General features: G+C 42.8%; 1 protein-coding gene across 6 annotated transcripts in view; it reads left to right on the top strand.

Annotated features, from left to right (window-relative positions):
- Positions 1-21,539, top strand: part of slmapa (sarcolemma associated protein a) — a 242,193-nt gene that overhangs the window by 65,211 nt on the left and 155,443 nt on the right. For all 6 annotated transcript variants that reach the window (XM_070895262.1, XM_070895261.1, XM_070895266.1 and 3 more), the window contains exons 2-3: positions 11,483-11,630; positions 16,314-16,386. In XM_070895262.1, the coding sequence (XP_070751363.1) occupies positions 11,483-11,630; positions 16,314-16,386 (221 nt within the window). The remainder of the gene's footprint in view (positions 1-11,482; positions 11,631-16,313; positions 16,387-21,539) is intronic.

Here is a 21,539-nt window from a genome sequence, read left to right as displayed (position 1 = left end):
CAAACCGGACGGTCTGCACCTGGGCAGGTCCGGAACCAATGTCCTAGGGGGAGTGTTTGCTAGTGCTGTTGGGGAGGAGTTAAACTAATATTGCAGGGGGATGGGAACCTATACAGGGAGACAGAGGGAGACAAAAAGGAAGCAAAAGCAAAAGACAGAAAGGAGATGAGGAAAAGTGGAGGGCAGAGAAACCCAAGGCAAAGAACAAAAAGGGCCACTGTACAGCAAAATTCTAAAAGGACAAAGGGTGTTAAAAAAACAAGCCTGAAGGCTTTGTGTCTTAATGCAAGGAGTATCCGCAATAAGGTGGATGAATTAATTGTGCAAATAGATGTTAACAAATATGATGTGATTGGGATTACGGAGACGTGGCTCCAGGATGATCAGGGCTGGGAACTCAACATCCAGGGGTATTCAACATTCAGGAAGGATAGAATAAAAGGAAAAGGAGGTGGGGTAGCATTACTGGTTAAAGAGGAGATTAATGCAATAGTTCGGAAAGACATTAGCTTGGATGATGTGGAATCTATATGGGTGGAGCTGCAGAACACTAAAGGGCAAAAATCGTTAGTGGGAGTTGTGTACAGACCTCCAAACAGTAGTAGTGATGTTGGGGAGGGCATCAAACAGGAAATTAGGAGTGCATGCAATAAAGGTGCAGCAGTTATAATGGGTGACTTTAATATGCACATAGATTGGGCTAGCCAAACTGGAAGCAATACGGTGGAGGAGGATTTCCTGGAATGCATAAGGGATGGTTTTCTAGACCAATATGTCGAGGAACCAACTAGGGGGGAGGCCATCTTAGACTGGGTGTTGTGTAATGAGAGAGGATTAATTAGCAATCTCATTGTGCGAGGCCCCTTGGGGAAGAGTGACCATAATATGGTGGAATTCTGCATTAGGATGGAGAATGAAACAGTTAATTCAGAGACCATGGTCCAGAACTTAAAGAAGGGTAACTTTGAAGGTATGAGGCATGAATTGGCTAAGATAGATTGGCTAATGATACTTAAGGGGTTGACTGTGGATGGGCAATGGCAGACATTTAGAGAACGCATGGATGAATTACAACAATTGTACATTCCTGTCTGGCGTAAAAATAAAAAAGGGAAGGTGGCTCAACCGTGGCTATCTAGGGAAATCAGGGATAGTATTAAAGCCAAGGAAGTGGCATACAAATTGGCCAGAAATAGCAGCGAACCTGAGGACTGGGAGAAATTTAGAACTCAGCAGAGGAGGACAAAGGGTTTGATTAGGGCAGGGAAAATGGAGTACGAGAAGAAGCTTGCAGGGAACATTAAGGCGGATTGCAAAAGTTTCTATAGGTATGTAAAGAGAAAGAGGTTAGTAAAAACAAACGTAGGTCCCCTGCAGTCAGAATCAGGGGAAGTCATAACGGGGAACAAAGAAATGGCAGACCAATTGAACAAGTACTTTGGTTCAGTATTCACTAAGGAGGACACAAACAACCTTCCGGATATAAAAGTGGTCAGAGGGTCTATTAAAGAGGAGGAACTGAGGGAAATCTTTATTAGTCGGGAAATTGTGTTGGGGAAATTGATGGGATTGAAGGCCGATAAATCCCCAGGGCCTGATGGACTGCATCCCAGAGTACTTAAGGAGGTGGCCTTGGAAATAGCGGATGCATTGACAGTCATTTTCCAACATTCCATTGACTCTGGATCAGTTCCTATCGAGTGGAGGGTAGCCAATGTAACCCCACTTTTTAAAAAAGGAGGGAGAGAGAAAGCAGGGAATTATAGACCGGTCAGCCTGACCTCAGTAGTGGGTAAAATGATGGAATCAATTATTAAGGATGTCATAGCAGCGCATTTGGAAAATGGTGACATGATAGGTCCAAGTCAGCATGGATTTGTAAAAGGGAGATCATGCTTGACAAATCTTCTGGAATTTTTTGAGGATGTTTCCAATAAAGTGGACAAAGGAGTACCAGTTGATGTGGTATATTTGGACTTTCAGAAGGCTTTCGACAAGGTCCCACACAGGAGATTAATGTGCAAAGTTAAAGCACATGGGATTGGGGGTAGTGTGCTGACGTGGATTGAGAACTGGTTGTCAGACAGGAAGCAAAGAGTAGGAGTAAATGGGTACTTTTCGGAATGGCAGGCAGTGACTAGTGGGGTACCGCAGGGTTCTGTGCTGGGGCCCCAGCTGTTTACATTATACATTAATGATTTAGACGAAGGGATTAAATGTAGTATCTCCAAATTTGCGGATGACACTAAGTTGGGTGGCAGTGTGAGCTGCGAGGAGGATGCTATGAGGCTACAGAGTGACTTGGATAGGTTAGGTGAGTGGGCAAATGCGTGGCAGATGAAGTATAATGTGGATAAATGTGAGGTTATCCACTTTGGTGGTAAAAACAGAGAGACAGACTATTATCTGAATGGTGACAGATTAGGAAAAGGGAAGGTGCAACGAGACCTGGGTGTCATGGTACATCAGTCATTGAAGGTTGGCATGCAGGTACAGCAGGCGGTTAAGAAAGCAAATGGCATGTTGGCCTTCATAGCGAGGGGATTTGAGTACAGGGGCAGGGAGGTGTTGCTACAGTTGTACAGGGCCTTGGTGAGGCCACACCTGGAGTATTGTGTACAGTTTTGGTCTCCTAACTTGAGGAAGGACATACTTGCTGTTGAGGGAGTGCAGCGAAGATTCACCAGACTGATTCCCGGGATGGTGGGACTGACCTATCAAGAAAGACTGAATCAACTGGGCTTGTATTCACTGGAGTTCAGAAGAGAGAGAGGGGACCTCATAGAAACGTTTAAAATTCTGACGGGTTTGGACAGGTTGGATGCAGGAAGAATGTTCCCAATGTTGGGGAAGTCCAGAACCAGGGGTCACAGTCTAAGGATAAGGGGTAAGCCTTTTAGGACCGAGATAAGGAGAAACTTCTTCACCCAGAGAGTGGTGAACCTGTGGAATTCTCTACCACAGGAAGTAGTTGAGGCCAATTCACTAAATATATTCAAAAGGGAGTTAGATGAAGTCCTTAGTACTCGGGGGATCAAGGGGTATGACGTGAAAGCAGGAAGTGGGTACTGAAGTTTCATGTTCAGCCATGAACTCGTTGAATGGCGGTGCAGGCTAGAAGGGCTGAATGGCCTGCTCCTGCACCTATTTTCTATGTTTCTATGTTTCTATGATGCGTTCATCCTATGCGACAGCATTATATCTGCCATGTTTGAGCAGCAGCCAGAAGGGCAGAGCTGGCTACTGGGGGACAAAGGGTACCGCCTCGCCATCTGGCTCATGATACCCCTACGCGTAATCCGGACAGAAGCTGACAGTCAATACAACATGTCACACATTGCGACGCGCAGCATCATTGAGAAGACCATTGGCATATTGAAACAGCGTTTCCGATGCCTGAGCCATTCCAGAGGCTACTTGCTGTACTCTCCTGAGACTGTCGGTCAGTTCATGGTTGTGTGCTGCATAACTTTATCATCGTGCCTGATGATGGTTGTGGAAGACCCACCTGCGGAGAGAGTGGCTGATGATAATGTGGGAGATGTAAGTGACGAGCAGGAGGAGGAGAAGGAGGGTGAAGGCATTTGATAAGGTGTCACATAAGTTACTGCACAAGATAAAAGTTCACGGGGTTGGGGGTAATATATTAGCATGGATAGAGGATTGGCTAACTAACAGAGAACAGAGTCGGGATAAATGGTTAATTCTCTGGTTGGCAACCAGTAACTAGTGGGGTGCCGCAGGGATCAGTGCTGGGACCCCAACTATTTACAATCTATATTAACGACTTGGAAGAAGGGACTGAGTGGAAGAAGGGACTGAGTGTAACGTAGCCAAATTTGCTGACGATACAAATATGGGAGGAAAAGCAATGTGTGAGGAGGACACACACAATCTGCAAAACGACATAGACAGGTTTCGTGAGTGGGCAAAAATTTGACAGATGGAGTATAATGTTGGAAAGTGTGAGGTCATGCACTTTGGCAGGAAAAGTCAAAGAACAAGTTATTATTTAAATGGAGAAAGATTGCAAAGTGCAGCGGGACCTGGGGGTACTTGTGCATGAAACACAAAAGGATAGTATGCAGGTACAGCAATTGATCAGGAAGGCCAATGGAATCTTGGCCTTTATTGGAAAGGGGATGGAGTATAAAAGCAGGGAAGTCTTGCTACAGCTATACAGGGTATTGGTGAGGCCACACCTGGAAGACTGCGTGCAGTTTTGGTTTCCATATTTACAAAAGGATATATTTACTTTGGAGGCAGTTCAGAGAAGGTTCACTAGGTTGGTTCCAGAGATGAGGGGGTTGACTTATGAGGGAAGGTTGAGTAGGTTGGGCCTCTACTCATTGGAATTCAGAAGAATGAGAGGTGATCTTATCGAAACGTATAAGATTATGAGGGGGCTTGACAAGGTGGATGCAAAGAGCTTGTTTCCACTGATGGAGGAGACTAGAACTAGAGGACATGATTTTAGAATAAAGGGCCACCCATTTAAAACTGAGATGAGGAGAATGTTCTTACGGTTGTAAATCTGTGGAATTCACTGCCTCAAAGAGCTGTGGAAGCTGGGACATTGAATGAATAAATTTAAAACCGAAATAGACAGTTTCTTAAACGATAAGGGGTTCTGGAAAGTGGGCAGGGAAGTGAAGCTGAGTCCATGATCAGATCAGCCATGATATTGAATGGCGGAGCAGGCGCGAGGGGCTGTATGGCCTACTCCTGATCCTATTTCTTATGTTCTTATGACGAGGATGAGAAAGCCATGCAAGTATCTGAGGCCGGAGCACGACGGCGGAGGAGGACAGGCCATCATGCTCCTTTAACGATTGCTCGAGCCTTACGCTAGTAGCTCATCCGTGAGCGCTTTACTGATGCCTGAGGGCTCAGTGACAACTATTCCACATGGACATGTTTATTGTTTGGAGCTGTTCCCTAATGTTGTGTTGTGTTAATGGAACATGATTCAGTTTTAATGTAAAATATATTTTATTAAAAGTTTACAATGTACTTAACTTTAATAAAATTATTCTTGTATCAATTTTATATCACTCTTCTCGATCACTTAAAAACTTCAAGATCATTTATAAATGTAAATTTACATAACTTACAAAAAACTTGTAACTGTTCTCAAATTAAAACAGTAACAATAACAATAATAACACCAACAACAGCAGCAAAGAAAGGCTGCAGCCATCTCTCATCCCCTTATTCTAAGACCGCCTGCTGCGCTTGGTCTTGAACTCTCCACCACCCCTGCCCGCAGGTGGTGGCGCAATGTTTCTGGGCTTGATACGAAGCTTATTCTTTCTAACATCTCTGGTACTGCGCACCTCTTGAGGGTGAGGGGCATCAGCATAAGGCGGCAAGTTGGCAGGCCCGGCTTTGGGCTTTTCAGAGGCTGGTGTGGGGATTGCAGTGGGAGTAGCGGTTGATTCGGTCAATGGGCGCAGGGTCTGGGCGTGTTCCCTTAATGCAGCAGCTAACTCCAACATGCCGTCCCTCATGCACCCTGACGGTGTCTCAGCGGCCTGCAACATTCCCTCCCTAATGGCCAGTGACGTGGTTTGCACTACCTCTGACATTCCCTCCCTCGTGGCCACTATTCCCTCACTGATGGTCCTGGATATCGTTCCCATTTCTCATGAGTGTTGTTACTTCTCCTGACAAGTCCTGTTACCTCATCCTCATCACTTACCGCACTGATGGTGTCCAGAAGTTCAATGCTCTCGGCATTCAATTGCATCATCTGAATCACATCTGTTACATCCTGTATCGCAGGAGAGTGGTCGTGTTCTCCTTCCCCTCCTCCCCATGGATGTGACTTGCACCACACCACTGGAACCCACAGCCTGGGACAGTTGGTTCCCTGGGTGTGTCTCGCTGCACCACTCCACTGGGACCCTCAACCTCAGAAGGTGGGAAACCATAGAATGTCCCACCAACACTCAAACCGTTAGTCGGAAGGGGCTGGCCCCGTCCTTGAGTGACACCTCCTCCATATTCAGTACAACAGTGGGAGCTTCATCCCCTCCCCCATGTCTGGAGGATTGGATTGGAAGATGTTCTCTTCTTCAGGCTCATCCTCATCTGAGTCATCTTCTGCATTGTTAGGGTTGGCCTCAAGTTCTGCAAAATATGATAGAACAGTCAAATGGTTAACATAAGAATTAGGAAACGGAGTAAGCCATCTAGTCCCTCAAGCCTGCTCTGCCATTCATCAAGATCATGGCTGATCTGGCCGTGGACTCAGCTCCACTTACCCGACTGCTCCCCGTAACCCTTAATTCCCTTATTGGTTAAAAATCTATCTATCTGTGATTTGAATACATTCAATGAGCTAGCCTCAACAGCAGAGGAGGGGGCAGGATGGGCGACATGAGTCGGCTCACACATCGCAGGCTAGGCAGCAGGCTGATTTGAAGGGCCACGATGAATTTGCCGGACTTATCCTCTCCCTTGAGTGCCTCTTCCAAGGGTGTCAGTGGGTGCAGATTTGCTGGGCCTCCTCTTGTTTGAGTTCTTTCCCTTTTGTTGTGTGCCACTTTCCTCTGCAAAGATGAAAATGCAACTTTTTAGAGAGGGTGTCTTTCTGCTGGGTGGGACATTTGCAGCTGGTCACATTTACAATTGCATTGAATAAATGAAAATATTACTTGCACTAACTACTTGACCAGGGTACTACCATTTCTTTTTACATTTGGTTTCCAGATCTCGTGGTGTTCACCACTGCGCAGTAATCTTCTATAAACTTGGTTCCAGCGTTTCTTCTTTTCTTCGGGTGGAACTTTTATGTGACCTCTGCTGGTAGCCAGCTCCTGTCATCTGTTCTCAATCATAGTAACTAGTCCCTCCACTTCCAGTAAGAAATTCTTGGTCCTTGCTCCGCGTTGCATCTTGTACTGTTCCAGCTGCGATTTTTTTTTTTTTTCCAATGCTCTCGCAGCACCACTTCTCAAACATACAATTGGCTCTTTAAAAATGCGCGATTGCCAAATCCGAGCTGGACTGAGCATGCACATTTATTGGAACGACGTCAAAAAGGTAAAAAAATTTTCCCACGCATGCACAGAAGGTATGGCATTGTTTTTTGGCGCAGACATCAGGCTCCACCCCCCGAGGCGACTGGACACTGCGCGGTGCCAAATTCGAATTATGCATCGGGGAAACTTTGGCAAAATATTTCTGGCCTAGAAAATCTGGCACTTGGCCAGAAAACGGGCTTGGAGAAAGTTGAGCCCATAATCTCATTGTGCTATTTTGGCACTAAAGCACTTGTATAGAAAAAATGCTGGTAATTTTATTTCTTCTTTCTGTTCCTGTGGTTTTGTACCCACCAGTGTGGAAGTGGTTTTTGAGTTCAGTTTCTTGGATGGTTCAGTTGTTGCATTTTCTTTTCTGTGAAGCGAAATTTCGACAGGCTCACTGGTTATCAGATGGGTTATTGAAGTTTTCTGCAAGCACTAACTTCAAAGCTTTGGCGGTGAACCATTTTGGTTGTAGAACCTGCTTTAGTGCTCAATCTACTGCATGGACATTGCCTCAACAAATAATTAATGAGAACTCCAGATTGTCGAAGTTGCGATTCCACGTGTCCTTTTACCTTTTATAATAGATGTGAAGCAGATAGACTGATTTGGGAGGAGGGAAGAAACTGAAAAATATGAGACCAGACTTGTTTACATATAAGTAGCTTGTGTTAAATCGGTCAAATGCATATTTTTTTAATGAAAGTTAGGCACTGTATTTTGACGCTGGTTGGTGGAAAGCACAAAGACACAGTGCTTTGAACAATGGTAAAAATGTATTTGAGCCATCCATCTATATACTCTACAATATATTAGAAGGCCTGAATCTGTGTCACTTCATTATCTGTTGTCAATATTTTTTCAAAACCTATTCTGTCAAGTGTCAACTTTTCCATTATCCACAATTATACTGGAAAACACCTGTGTAAACTCATTATTTTATGCAATCTGGTTGCTGAATTGCCACAATTCTTAAAATGTTACCTGAAAATGTTTTTATGCTGACATTTTAATGTCCGGAGTAAGGATTTAAACAAAATAAAATGTTCAAAGATATTACATACTCCACAACATGATTTTTATCCATGGAATTGTTTTGTGTTTTTAGTCCCTTCATTACAAGCTTCAGAGAATATTCTGACTTACTATCTGCAATGCCATGGCAAATTGATTAATGACTTATTAAAAATCTTGTGATAGCTTGCACTTTGTCAACTTTATCTAGTATGAATTTCTGTATCCATATATTTTTTTCATTGCCTTTGGAAACTTACTGTGCTGCAATCACATCTTTCTGCCAGTGGGTCATTGAAATTTCCATAATAAAAATATAACAGTAAGGACAAATGTAGGACTTCCAAATAACAATTGAATTACATCTGTCAAGGGAAATCTGGTAGTGATCTATATATTAAAATGGTGACTGGTGTCAATATTCGAATGGAACTGCACCTATACATGGCGTGCACACAATCTTGTGTGACTAGCTGACAATTCGACAGTAGAAAATGTTATGTTTTATGTTATGTTAACTGGAAGCCTTTGAGTACATCAGAAAGAAATCTAGGCTACATATTTCAAGAAACGGGGATTCATAGCACAAATCAGCAACTTAAATAGTTGATCTGCCGCTGAACACAAAACTATGACGATGCAAGCGAGAAATTAGAACTGAAAGAAGTTGTGATCCTTAAGAATTAAGTCAAACAGAAAGAGGACCAAATCAATTCATGATCATCAATTCCACCAAGCCAAAATTAATACTATCTCTTTTAAAAACAGTGCCCATGTTGTAAAAGCATTTACACCAACATTTTAGGTGTCTAATTTTCTGTCTCCTTCTCAAGACAATACAGAATCATAATGGAATCATGATTCTGTAAGCAGAGCAGCCTAGACTTTGGAATACTGAATTATTTCCTTCTCCCTTCCCCAGCACATCTGTAGCCCAGGGCCTTTGAAACCATGTTGTCTCCTGACCACCAGAACCACTTGGAGACTCCCGACCACCATTGTTGCGGAGATAAACTCATTCTGCACAAAGAGAAGAGATTGAACTGGGAACTTTGCTATCTTTTAGGCTTAATACTTTGGGCACTTCATTTACCCATGAGCCATTTGCATCTGTAGTGGTTTGGCAGAAAAATTAGACCGCACCTGATTTTTTTTTTCTCTGGTTTCGCTGCTCTGCCTTCACCAAGATCAATCTGAATTGATGGCTTTATGCTTGAGTACAATCAAGTAGCTAGAACAAAGGCATCTTGACTTTGAAATTGCCTGTTTGAGTATAAGCTGCAAACTTCCCTTGTAAATTGTGAATTCCAGTTTAAGAAATACAACAGAGGCATAGTAGTAATTGTACAGCCTGTTCGAGATCTTTTTAAATTCAGGCTTGGTGCACATTAGTGTTGCCATTTATAAACAGTGGGCCATTCTAATTGGACTTGAAATTTTTATTTAGAATGTTGCATCTTTGTTATCAATGTGAAAAATACTATAAAGCTATATGGCCATCTGTATTGATGAATCACTTCATGTGGCTATTGCCCATAATATCTTTGTGCAATGCTTTATGCAGCAAGAAATCATCATTCAGTTTTGTGTAGAAAATGGGTACCTGTACAAAGTAAATCTTGTATCTGATCATTTTTAATTAAGTCAACCATGCTCCAATCCTATGTGATCGGTGTTTTGTTTGTTATCAGTCTATAATAATTGTACACACTATCCTCAAAATCAATATCCTTGCAAACATGGACTTCCCCAGTGCCCTTTTCAAGTAGAACTGATTGTGTAACATGCTGGAACTCAGGGTTATGGGGAATATACCATTTACATTATAGGGTGGATTCAACAGTACTAGTTGCAACAGTTGTCCCCAAGTACAGCCATATGCATGTGCAGTTGTTACAAATGATGGGATAGGGTTTCCACTTTGGGTGCAATTGGTATTCCGAATGCAAATTGCCATAGTTTTCCAAAGTGAAGTTATGGTTCAAGTTTGCATTCACTCATTTGCATAATCACAGGGAAAATCTTCCATGATCCAAAGCAATTGGGCAGCGTTTTAGAATGACCTTGTTTTTTTTCCCCCTTGCATTAAAAATATTTCTTGATAAAATTGTGCCAGGTTATCACTCTCTTATTAATACAGCTGAAAATGGGTTTATCTCAGTCAGCATTTTTAAATAAGTGTTTAGTCCACCACCTGTGAGTAACCCGATTGAAAATGACTTTTAAAACTGTACAGAACCATTTACTAGTTTTATTGGTGTACACTAGTCAGTTTATTTGTAAATTAAATATTTTTTAATATTTAAAAACTTTTAAAAGATGCCGAATAGTGTCCTTGCGCCTAAAGAAAAAACAGCTTAATTTTAAAAGCCTCCGCAAATGGGCGCAATTAGTGAAAACTCAGCAAGCTAATTAATTCAATCTGGGGGGATGGCCAGTTTTGTAGGTCATGCTTCCAGCATTATGTTTTAAAACCAATGCAAAAGATCGTGGAAACTTGATTTGTGCTGGACATAACTTGCGCTTGAAATTCCTCGCTCTTTTGTGCTGCTTTGGCCTATTTCAGGTGAAGCTTGCAGAAAGTCTACCCTGATGACTAATTTCTGACTGCCAGCCCCTCTGCCCCCGCCCCCACCTCAAAAAAAATGGTGGAGTAAGCAAAGAAAAAAAATAAGCTCTACCAACTTGCATTGTTTGGTAAACTGGTAGCTGATATTGTTGAGAGCAGTATTTGTTTGCTGCCAGCACCGTTGTTGCTTCTGCAGCAGCTTGGAAAAGCACCCTCTTAAATCTTGAATCTCAAACAATGATATTAAAGATTTGTTTAAAATTTTTAGATGGGAGATTTAATTTTTTTAAATTTGAGTTTTTAGCCAATAGTTCCAGGTTTATTATATTAAATTGCAATCCATAGTTAACACTGTTATAATGATTTAAGAAATGAACTTGAACCTTGAATTGCAGCCTAGCAATTTTTGGAATTAGAGATTTGATTACTCAAATTCTGCAGCGCAGTACGTTCTTGCACCATATGGTGGAGTGTAGAATGTTGCAGTGCAGAGAGTGTCGCAGTTGTGTGGGGCGGACTGGTTGGACCGGATGCTCTTTACCTTTCTGCCCTTGTTCATTATTCTTGGGTTTATATGTAACTTCAGGGATGCTGACCGAGGGTCATGCGGCTTTTTGTCGGCTGGCGCAGACATGATGGGCCAAAATGGCTTCCTTCTGCCCTATGTTTCTATGTATGATAGTAGTTCACGTTTACAAGGGCAATCTAATGCAGCCTTGATATTGCTGACCATTCTCAAATTTGAATATGGGAGTGGGTGAGCTCTCTTTAATTGTTTAGATGAAGAAAAATAACACATTTTGTGATTAGCAATTTGCAGCATGATAGAACTTACTGATAAATTGCACTTATTTTGCTTTTTCTACAGTTCTATCTGCAGGACACTAAGAGTAGTAATGGTACGTTTATTAACAGTCAGCGTTTAAGTCGAGGATCAGAGGAAAGCCCGCCATGTGAGCTCCTGTCGGGGGACATCATTCAGTTTGGTGTAGATGTGACCGAGAACACCAGAAAAGGTAAGGGTACCAGTCCATTTTTTAATTCTCCCCCCCCACCCACACCCCAAAAAAAAAAGTAGCTATTGTATTATAAGGCATCTCATTCTCATTGCTTGACTCTTTTTGGGCTCCTTGAGTACATCATGCCTAATCAAATTCTGGAGGCTGAGTTTAAGCAGGTGAATGCACAGCCACCAGTGGTGTGGCAAAGGGAAGGGAGGAAGTACAAAAGACCAGTCACAGGAATGTAGAGCTTGTGGTGGAGAGTGGTGGTGTTGTGCGGCTGGTGGAGGTTGCAGATTGGGAGGGATGAGGCCATGAAGAGATTTAAACACAAGAATGTGAATTTGAAAGTGGAGGTGTTGGGTCACTGAGAATCGATGTAGATCACTGATGATGACAAATTTCACCTTCCTTTGTTTGTACAGCTCTTGTGCAACACCCAAACTTTTCAAGGGACTCTCTTCAGTGCTTTTTAAAATCTCATTTGAAGGATAGCCTATCCACTTGCACTTGAAGAGTTACATTCCAAGATTATGGAAAACCATATCAAAGATAAACAATGTAACATCATGACATTTATTTCAGACATTAAGAGGCTCCTGTGATATCACTGGAGAATGTAGTTACATAATTCACACTGGGGGTAGATTTCCTTTTATCTGCTCAGCTGCGTATATGACAAACACAAGACCATGTTGAAGCAACACGAACTAAGCTCCTGAGCTATCTAGATATGTGGAATTTCTGTCTGCTCTCTGCAGAGTATAGTCTCAGCATAGCGACATAGCACTTTTATTCAAGTCCAAAGAACTAAGGTGCAATTTTGAAGAGCCAAGATTTGGGGACCAAGTGTCAAAGGTACTATGGATGAGACGTTAAACCAGTCTGCCCTCTCAGGTGAGCATAAAAGATCCTACAGGCACGATTGCAAGAAGAGTAGGGGAGTTTTCCCTGGTGTCCTGGGCCAATATTTATCCCTCAACCATGCCCATCCTACCCGCCCGGCACATTCACTGGGGGCTAACCTCACCATCCTAACTCCCTTCCCACTCATCCCACCCATCACTATCCCTCTGGATTATGCAAATGGAACAACAATCATCACCTCTAGAATGTTTTGAGTACTCTCAAACAAATCCCTTCTCATACAAGGCTTTGCTATGGAGGATTGATTGACATCCTAGCTTTGATTGAAACTTGGCTCATGAGGGGTGACGTCTTGCCTCTTACAAAAAAACCTCCATGCCTGGCTATACTTTACATCACTTTGGTCCTTTGGTCTCTCCCATGTCTCCTGGTATTTTCTCCTCCGTTGAGCACCTCGCCTTGTTCCATCTCTCTTGCCTCTCCTTTAAAATCCTAATTGTCTACACCCTCTCCCAAGCCCCAACTGAAGTTACTCACAGATTTTCCTTTGGCCTCGGCACTGAGTGACTTTGTATCCTTGATTTCAATCTACATATGAAAACCCTTGCTTGTCTCTCTTCTGAATATGGTTCTGAATTCACTGCCTTTCTATCCTCCAGAAACCTCTCCATCAATATAAGCGCAAACATACTGTCTCTAGTGTACTCTTTACCCCGTGGTCTCAATCCGAGATGAGGTCATTTCTGACCACTTCTTTCTATCTCTCACCCCCATACAACATTTCAACCTCATTTCCTTCTACGTTCAATCCCCCATCTCAAGTCACTTTTAACTCCACTTTCAAACTTCCGAGTACAAAAGCAAAATACTGTGAATGCTGGAATCTGGAATAAAAACAGAAAATGCGGCAAATCTCAGGAGGTCAGGCAGCATCTGTGGAGAAAAAGCAGAGTTAAAGTTTCGGGTCGATGACCCTTCATCAGAATTGGAGAGTTCTGTCGAAGGGTCATCGAAATGTTAACTCTGCTTTCTTTCCACAGATGTTGTCAGACCTGCAGAGAATCCCAGTATTTTCTGTTTTTATCCCAACTTCCTAGCCTTTGGCTCTCCATTTGCTACAATACTAATGCAACCATCAATTTGCTCAACCATTACCTCACCTCCACCTTCGATGTTCTTGTCCCCGGTAAAATCTTTACTGTCTCCCATCCTGGTATGGCCCCCATCTTCGTCCCTCAAGTCTAAGGGGTGCAGACTTGAATGTATTTGATCCACAATTGGTTTAGCCGTCCATCTGAACCAGACTTTTTGCAAACTCGTGCTACTCAAACCTGAGCTGATCTTCTGAACCCATCTCCCCTCCATCGCAAAGTCTGCCTACTTCCAGAACTCACCCATTTCAGGCAATCCTCTGGAGAAACTCTCCTCAAGGTGGAAGTAGTCTCTTATTGCTTGGCTTCACTCCAGAATCTGAGTTCTGTGTCAATTCGATAGTTCGACTTTTTGTTAAACCATTAACGTTGCTCCATTTCTGTTTGCATTATTGTAACTGAAGTATAAACCGATTTGGCTGCTGGCAAAGCACATGAGAACACTAACGCTGAAAGCACATTAGAACGCTACGCCGTATCATTGAGTTCTTCCATGATACTGAACTCATGATTTCGGGTGTACTACTGTGAGGTGTAAAGGCCAGTAACCTTCCCAAGGGAAGTGGAATGAAAGGAACAGGAATTTATTTTTCTTAAGGAGGGAAAACATCCTTCCATTTATATGGTCTCCAATCAGGGCTGGGTGAAAACCTTTAGTTTCACCCAATAAGTAATTTTTCCAGCCCTGGGAGCAGAATAAAACTTTATTCCTATATCTGTAGGAGTATATAGGCAACTTGAAATGCTGCACAAATAATATTGGCACTTTTAAGAAAGACAGTTTCGAAAGTTGTCTTGGCAACAACTTGTCAGCTTTTCAAGCCTCGCACTAAAATTTCTATGTCGCAATTATGCCTGTGGTGTTGCAATTGCAGCACAATGATTTCACTATAGAGCTGATCAATTCTTAGTGACTGTGGCAACCCCATAAAGCCTGATCTAAAGTCCTGGTCTGGCAGTGAAGTAATGCAGAGTGAATGCTAGTCGATCATGAGACAGTAGTACAGATCGATGCACATTGCACACCACACCACACTTTTGAGCAATTATTGAGCGTTTGACTGCTTTGATCAGCAGACATTTAAATAATTGGTTTTAATGCAGATTTGGCCAGCTAACATTGGTTGTACAGCATGTTCCGAGACCTGTACATGTATGCGATCCATACATGTGCATCGGACTGCTTGCCAGTTTTGAGGAAGCTAGGATAGCCAGTATAGCCCAGTAATTACAACTATATTTGCACTGGTAGGTTATAGAATAGAATCATAGAAATTTATGGCATAGAAGGAGGCCATTCAGCCCATCGTGTCTGTGCCGGCTAAGCTATCCAACCTAATCCCACTTTCCAGCTCTTGGTCCATAGCCCTGTAGGTTACGGCAATTCCAAGTGCACATCCAAGTACTTTGTAAATGTGATGAGGGTTTCTGCCTCTGCCACCCTTTCAAGCAGTGAGTTCTAGATCCTCGCCATCAGTGGCATAACAGACACTGCATTGACTCACTACTGTAAACTACAGGATGAACAAAGATGAGAGGAAGATGGTAGGTAGTACAGCCATCCTCACTGCAAATTGGGAATGGGTATAAAATGATCTTCTGATCAATGTGTGACTAAGATTGAGACCATCTGTGTAGCTGCCTCTCCTGCCAGTTATTTCTGTGCTGTCAGGCTGCCTGACTGACCTTAATTTGTGGATCAGTGCCACTTTCCTCCAACTGAACATTGAGAAGTCTGAAGGCATCATTGTCGGACTCCATCATTAACTCTGCTCCCTTACCACTTATCCATTTCCTTCCCCAGGCTGAGTTGGGTAATGTAAAACCTTGGTGTCTGATTCAATGCAAATTGAGTGTTAAACTCCATTTCATTAGACAGCTGAGTTCAACCACCACTTTACTTCATCCCACTGACACCGAAGCTCGTATCCATACTTTTGTCACTTCTAGACTCTACTTCTTCAATGACCTACTTGCCAGCTTCCCCTCTTCCTCTCTCCACTATTCAGCTGCCTGCATCCTGTCTTGCAGTGTCATGCTTGCCTATCAGCCTTTTCCTTGCTGACCTATACTGTGTCCCTGTTCTTCAAAGCATTGAATTTAAAATCCTTGGTCCTCTTTTCAAATTGTTCTATGACACTTGACTTCATCTCGGTCATCACAGCCGACTTTTTTTGCAACCTCCTCCAGCCTCGTGTCCCAAGGAATACACTTCGGTCCAACAATCCTGCTTGGCCTTTTGTGAAGCCCCTCTGACTCGACTCTTTTTCCATCTTGAAAATTCTTCTTAAAACCCATCTTTTCAACCAAGATTTCTGTCTCCTCTCCTAACTTGCCCACCAGAGTTCAGTATCCAGTCTTCCTCATTCTGTAAAGTGCTTGGGACATTTTTTATTGTCCTCCTTTCACTCCTTCCTCCCTACCCCCAGATTTAAAAGCAACTGCTTTGCTGTAGTGACAGGAAGGAAGACAAATGACAAGTCTCTGCAGCTAATGCAATACAGTAAAGAGGAAATAAGTGTTACTTAATTTCAAAATTCTGTTAGCAAATGTCTGTACATTAGAAAAATGACGCCAGCTACCAATTTTAAGAAGCTGCAATATCAATGAATTCCTGTACAATTTCACATTTAGCTTTTAGTATTCAGTTCTATATTGATTTTTAAATGTTTGTTTCTAGTTACACATGGGTGCATAGTGTCGACAGTCAAGCTCTTTATGCCAGATGGTATGGAAGGCCGGCGACGCTCTGAGTAAGTATGCCCAACAAGCGAATGAGATGTGTGTGCGTGCGAGAGAGAGAGAAAAGCCGTACTTTAGTTCATGTTTTTTTTTAAAGCCTGCTAAAGTGTAAGCTCTATGTACTTTGATTCTGTTATCAATTAATGAGACTGGTAGGTAAGAGCAAACTTGTAATGGAGAAAAGTGAGTATGCACATATCGTTTCAAACAAGACTCCACCTTCCTCGATCTGCAGATGCTCCCTAACTTAAGTGTTTCTCGCAGTGTCTGTTTTTATTTCAGGTTTCAAGTATCTACAGCATTTTTGCTTTTTGTTTTCCCAAAACTATGTTTATTCTGACTAATGCTGATATTGTAGTAAAAGCAAAAGACATTGACTCAAATTTTAATTCCAAATTAGATTTTTTTACTGGGTACCAAAACTACTGTTTAGCAGTATTTAGTTTGGCCTTTCTTGTTCAAAGCTGTATTTGAACAGTTCTCAGCAAGTTGCAACTTTTAAGTTCCAGAGAGTGTGTACTTTTGTACCAAGGGAGTAAAGTAAAAATTGCCTTTTTATTCTAACACCCTAATAATTTAATGTTGTGGTTGCAAGGATTTCTTTTATAAACCCAAAATGAGTGTGGCACTGACATCAGTACTGGGGAAAGAGGCAGCTGTTCCGTTGTGATGGGCTCCACTTAAACCGGGATGGGACTAGTGCCCTGATGAATTAAATAATTACGCCAGTAGACAGGGCTTTAAACTAATGGGGGTGGGAGTTGGGACGATCCAGGAAAGAGTAAATTTAAAATCAGCAAGAAAAATGTCAAGGCTCTTGAACAGAGTAGAGTTTTGGGTAAAAATAAGCAGAGTGGATCAGGAACGGGCAGAGAGAGTAACAAAGGTAATAAGGCATCAGTGACAAAGGTGACATCAAGGAAAAATCGAAATAAGTCCAAGCTAAAGGCAGTAGATCTTGCCACATACGAAGTTATTCAACAAAATTAGGGCTCATGGAATTGGGGGTAATATACTGGCATGGATTGAGGATTGGTTAATGGACAAAAAAAACAGAGTAGGAATAAACAGGTCATTTTTGGGTTGGCAGACTGTAACTCGTGGGGTACTGCAAGGATCAGTGCTTGGCCCCCAGCTATTTACAATCGATATCAATGATTTGGATGAGGGGACCAAATGTAATATATCCAAATTTGCTGATGATACAAAGCTAGGTGGGAATGTAAGTTGTGAGGAGAATACAAAGAGGCTTCAAGGAGATACAGACAGGCTAAGTAGGCAAAAACATGGCAAATGGAATATAGGGCCCAAGTTTCCGGCCCCTGTAAAAACAGCGCACCTCCATAAGGTGTGCCGACTTTCGAGAATGAAAAGGGTGCCGAAAACGTACCTGCTAATTCTTCGAGCTCCTCAGGGTGTCTTCGGCCTAGGCGTAGCGCAGCACAAGGGGTGGGGTAGTGGGGGGGGGGCGGGGGGCAGAGCCAGGTCCCGGTGCTGAAAACAGTGCTGGGACCTCTGCATATGCACGTTAGAGTGTGCGCGCATGTGCACTAGCTCCTCGCAGCCCAAATCTCTGCAGTTCAGCCTCCTGTTAAGCCATCCCCCCTGCGTTCAGCCTGTAGCAAAACACTTCCCACTTGGATATTATTTTCTCCAGTGGTCAGCCCTGTTTACTGTTTTCTGCATCTTTTCATGCATTGTTTACAAGTGTAAATTTACAACTATAAAAAAACAACACAAATCATTGTATCAAGTTGGCTGTGGGTTGCAAGGTAATTGACCAACATTAATTTAAAAAATGTTTTTATTGCAAACTGAAATCGTCATGTGGAAAATGGATTTCGCGTTGTTGATCAATGCTCCCTTCAAATATAGCTGCTGTTTCTGGTAAAATATTAGTATCATACATCATCTTTCAAGGACATGTTTTCTGGTATTGAGTAAATGCACAACGTTTGTCTGCCCTCCCCCTGCCCCCTGTTCAGCCTCCACCCCCTCTTCTCCTCCCCTCTCCAGCTCCCCCCTCCCTCCACCCCCCCAGCCTTCTCCTCACCCCTCCACCTGCCCCCTCCCTCCTCCTTCCCCCTCCCCTCTCCCCCCACCCCTCACTGTCAGAAACAGAGAGAGGCACTGACAGAGACACAGAGAGAGAGAGAGAGAGAGACACTGTCAGACGGACAGAGAGAGAGAGAGACACTGACAGACAGACAGAGAGAGAGAGACTGATAGAGAGAGAGAGAGTGTGACATGGACAGAGGCTGACGGAAACCCCTTCCCTTCACATAAAGGTAGGACTCCTATTTTTTATTTGTTATTGATTCGTTACTTATTACTTTGGTCTTGGTGCTTTAGGTGCAGGGTTCCTTCTATTTTTTTATTAATTATTTGCTTATTACTTTTTGTGCTTTGTTTAGTGCTTGGTGCTTTAAATGTACTTCGGCTTCTTTAATGTTGTTGTGAAGATGTTTAATCCTCTAACTCACCCCCACCCCCCCCCCCCCCCCCCCCAGTTGATGTTGATGTGTCTGCCTCAGCCGGGAGCCTACACTTGCTTATTTATAAAAAAGAGAAAAAACTGTCCTCACTCAGCCACATTACATGAAAAGACACCTCAAGTCGCTGCAGATATATCACCAACGATGTCTCCGCAAGATCCTGCAAATCTCCTGGGAGGACAGGACATAAGGCAAAATATCATAGAAAGAGGTTTTAGGCCATTTTATCATCATCACCATAGGCAGTCCCTCGGAATCGAGGAGGACATGCTTCCACTCCCAAAGTGAGTTCTTTGATGGCTGAACAGTCCGATACGAGAGCCACAGACCCTGTTACAGGTGGGACAGACATCCGTCGAGGGAAGGGGTCGGTAGGGCTGGTTTGCCGCGCGCTCCTTCCGCTGCCTGCGCCTGGCCTCTTCATGCTCCTTGCGTTGAGCCTCAAAGAGTTCAACGCCCTCCCGGATGGACTTTCTCCACCTCGGGCAGTCTGCGGTCAGGGTCTCCCAGGTGTCAGTGGTGATGTCGCACTTTACCAGAGAGGCTTTGAGGGTGTCCTTGTAACATTTCCGCTATCCTCCTTTTGGTTCGTTTACCATGAAGGAGCTCCGCATAAAGAATTTGCTAAGGGAGTCTCGTATCTGGCATGTGTACCATGTGGCCTGCCCAGTGAAGCTGATCGAGTGTAGTCGGTGCTTCAATACTGGAGATGTTAGCCTGGTCGAGGGCACTGATGTTGGTGCGCCTGTCCTCCCAGGAGATTTGCAGGATCTTGCGGAGACATCGTTGGTGATATATCTCCAGCGACTTGAGGTGTCTTTTCAAGTAATGTGTTTAATGCTTTAGTCCTTTGTGTTTAATGCTTCCCACCCCCTGTCTCTGGCTGTGCCTGCGCTGAACTTAACTCGAGGTAAGATTTTTCAGAACTTACAAAAGTGGACACTTATTATGTTCTAAGTTAGTTTGGAGTAAGTTTTCGCAGTTCAAACTTGCAAAGCAGGCCGAAGTGGCTGGACACACCCTCTTTGGGAAAAAAAAACTAAACTAAAACTAAACTAAAACTAAACTAAAACTAAACTAAAACTAAACTAAAACTAAACTAAAACTAAACTAAAACTAAACGAAAACTAAACGAAAACTAAACTAAACTAACTCACTAGAACTGGAGCAAACTAAATGCCGAGAATTGCGATTTCTAAGATACTCCAAACTAAACTAGTTGCTCCAAAAAAATTGGTAGGAAAGTTAGAAAAGCAGTGAAAGGTTGGGAAATGTTGGTGTTCAGAGGGACTTGGATGCCCTTGTACACAGATCACTGAAAGTTAACATGCAGGTATAGCAAGCAATTAGAAAAGCAAATGGTATGTATGTTGGCTTTTATTAGAAAAGGATTTGAGTGCAACAGTAAAGACATCTTATTGTAATTATATAGGGCCCTGCTGAGACCACACCTGGATTATTGTGTCCAATTTTAGTTTCCTTACCCAAAGAAGGCTATACTTCCATAGAGGGCATACAACAAAGGTTCACCAGACTGATTCCTGGGATGGGGGGGATGGGGGGGGGTGGGGGGGATTGTCCTATGAGGAGAGATTGAGCAGACTAGGCCTATATTCTCTAAAATTTAGAAGAATGAGAGGTGATCTCATTGAAGCATACAGAATTCTTCCCAGGCTTGACAGGGTAGATGCAGGGAGGATGTTTCCTTGGCTGGGGAGTCTAGAACCATAGGTCACAGTCTCAGAAAAAGGGGTTGGCCATTTAGGACTGAGATGAGGAGAAATCTTTTCACTCGGGTAAATCTTTGGAATTCTCTACCCCAAAAGGCTGTGGAGACTGTCGTTTAGTATATTCAAGACAGAGATTGATAGATTTTTGGATGTAAAGGGAATCACGGGATATGGAGATAGTGCAGGAAAGTGATCTTATTGAAAGGCGGAGCAGGCGTAAAGGGCTGAAAGGCCTTCTGCTCCTTTTTCTTATGTTCTTAATCTTTGTCGAATTGGATGGACCAAGTTAGATATCAGGTGATCAGCAAATTGCCCAGATTCAACATTTAATTTGTATCTAGTTCTGCTGATTTAAACCAAGGCATGAATATATATCTATCTCCATATCTAACTACATTTAATGCTGGGTTCAAATCAGCATGACTAGTTTTTAAATATATATATTATTTCGTCTTGTATCTGAGATGCAATTCTTGTCTAAATTACCATTATTCCTCACATTACAATTTGATTTGACACTTTTGTGTCAACATTTATAATGGAAAAACCAAATGTCAACATCTTGCCAACCATATAGATTGAGCCCTCAGACTATTGGGGGGGGGGGACTGTGATTCAAGTTCTCTACGCCCATCCACCATTTTGCGCTCCTCCTTACTCTACAGAACTCGCCTATACTTACCACATCAGGTACAACGTTATCTAATGAACTAACTTTTGCTGTATCATTTCCACTGCTCCTGCCCTTCCTAGCTCATTTTTCTGCCTGCAAAAGGTTGTGCTGTCAAAATGCACTGCCCACCCTGCTGCCCATAGTCTCGTTACCAATATCAACTTTTTTTTTAAACTGTCTACTCAAGTTTATGTCCATTCCACTCCGTTTGTGCCTAATAATCAACTTTTAAAATTCTACAAATCTCTCTGGGGTTCGAGAAGGTA

Source organism: Pristiophorus japonicus, chromosome 12, assembly GCF_044704955.1.
Source record: "Pristiophorus japonicus isolate sPriJap1 chromosome 12, sPriJap1.hap1, whole genome shotgun sequence".
Lineage (NCBI taxonomy): Eukaryota > Metazoa > Chordata > Chondrichthyes > Pristiophoridae > Pristiophorus > Pristiophorus japonicus.
Note: the sequence above shows the minus strand (reverse complement) of the source record. Positions and strands in the feature narration are given on the sequence as shown.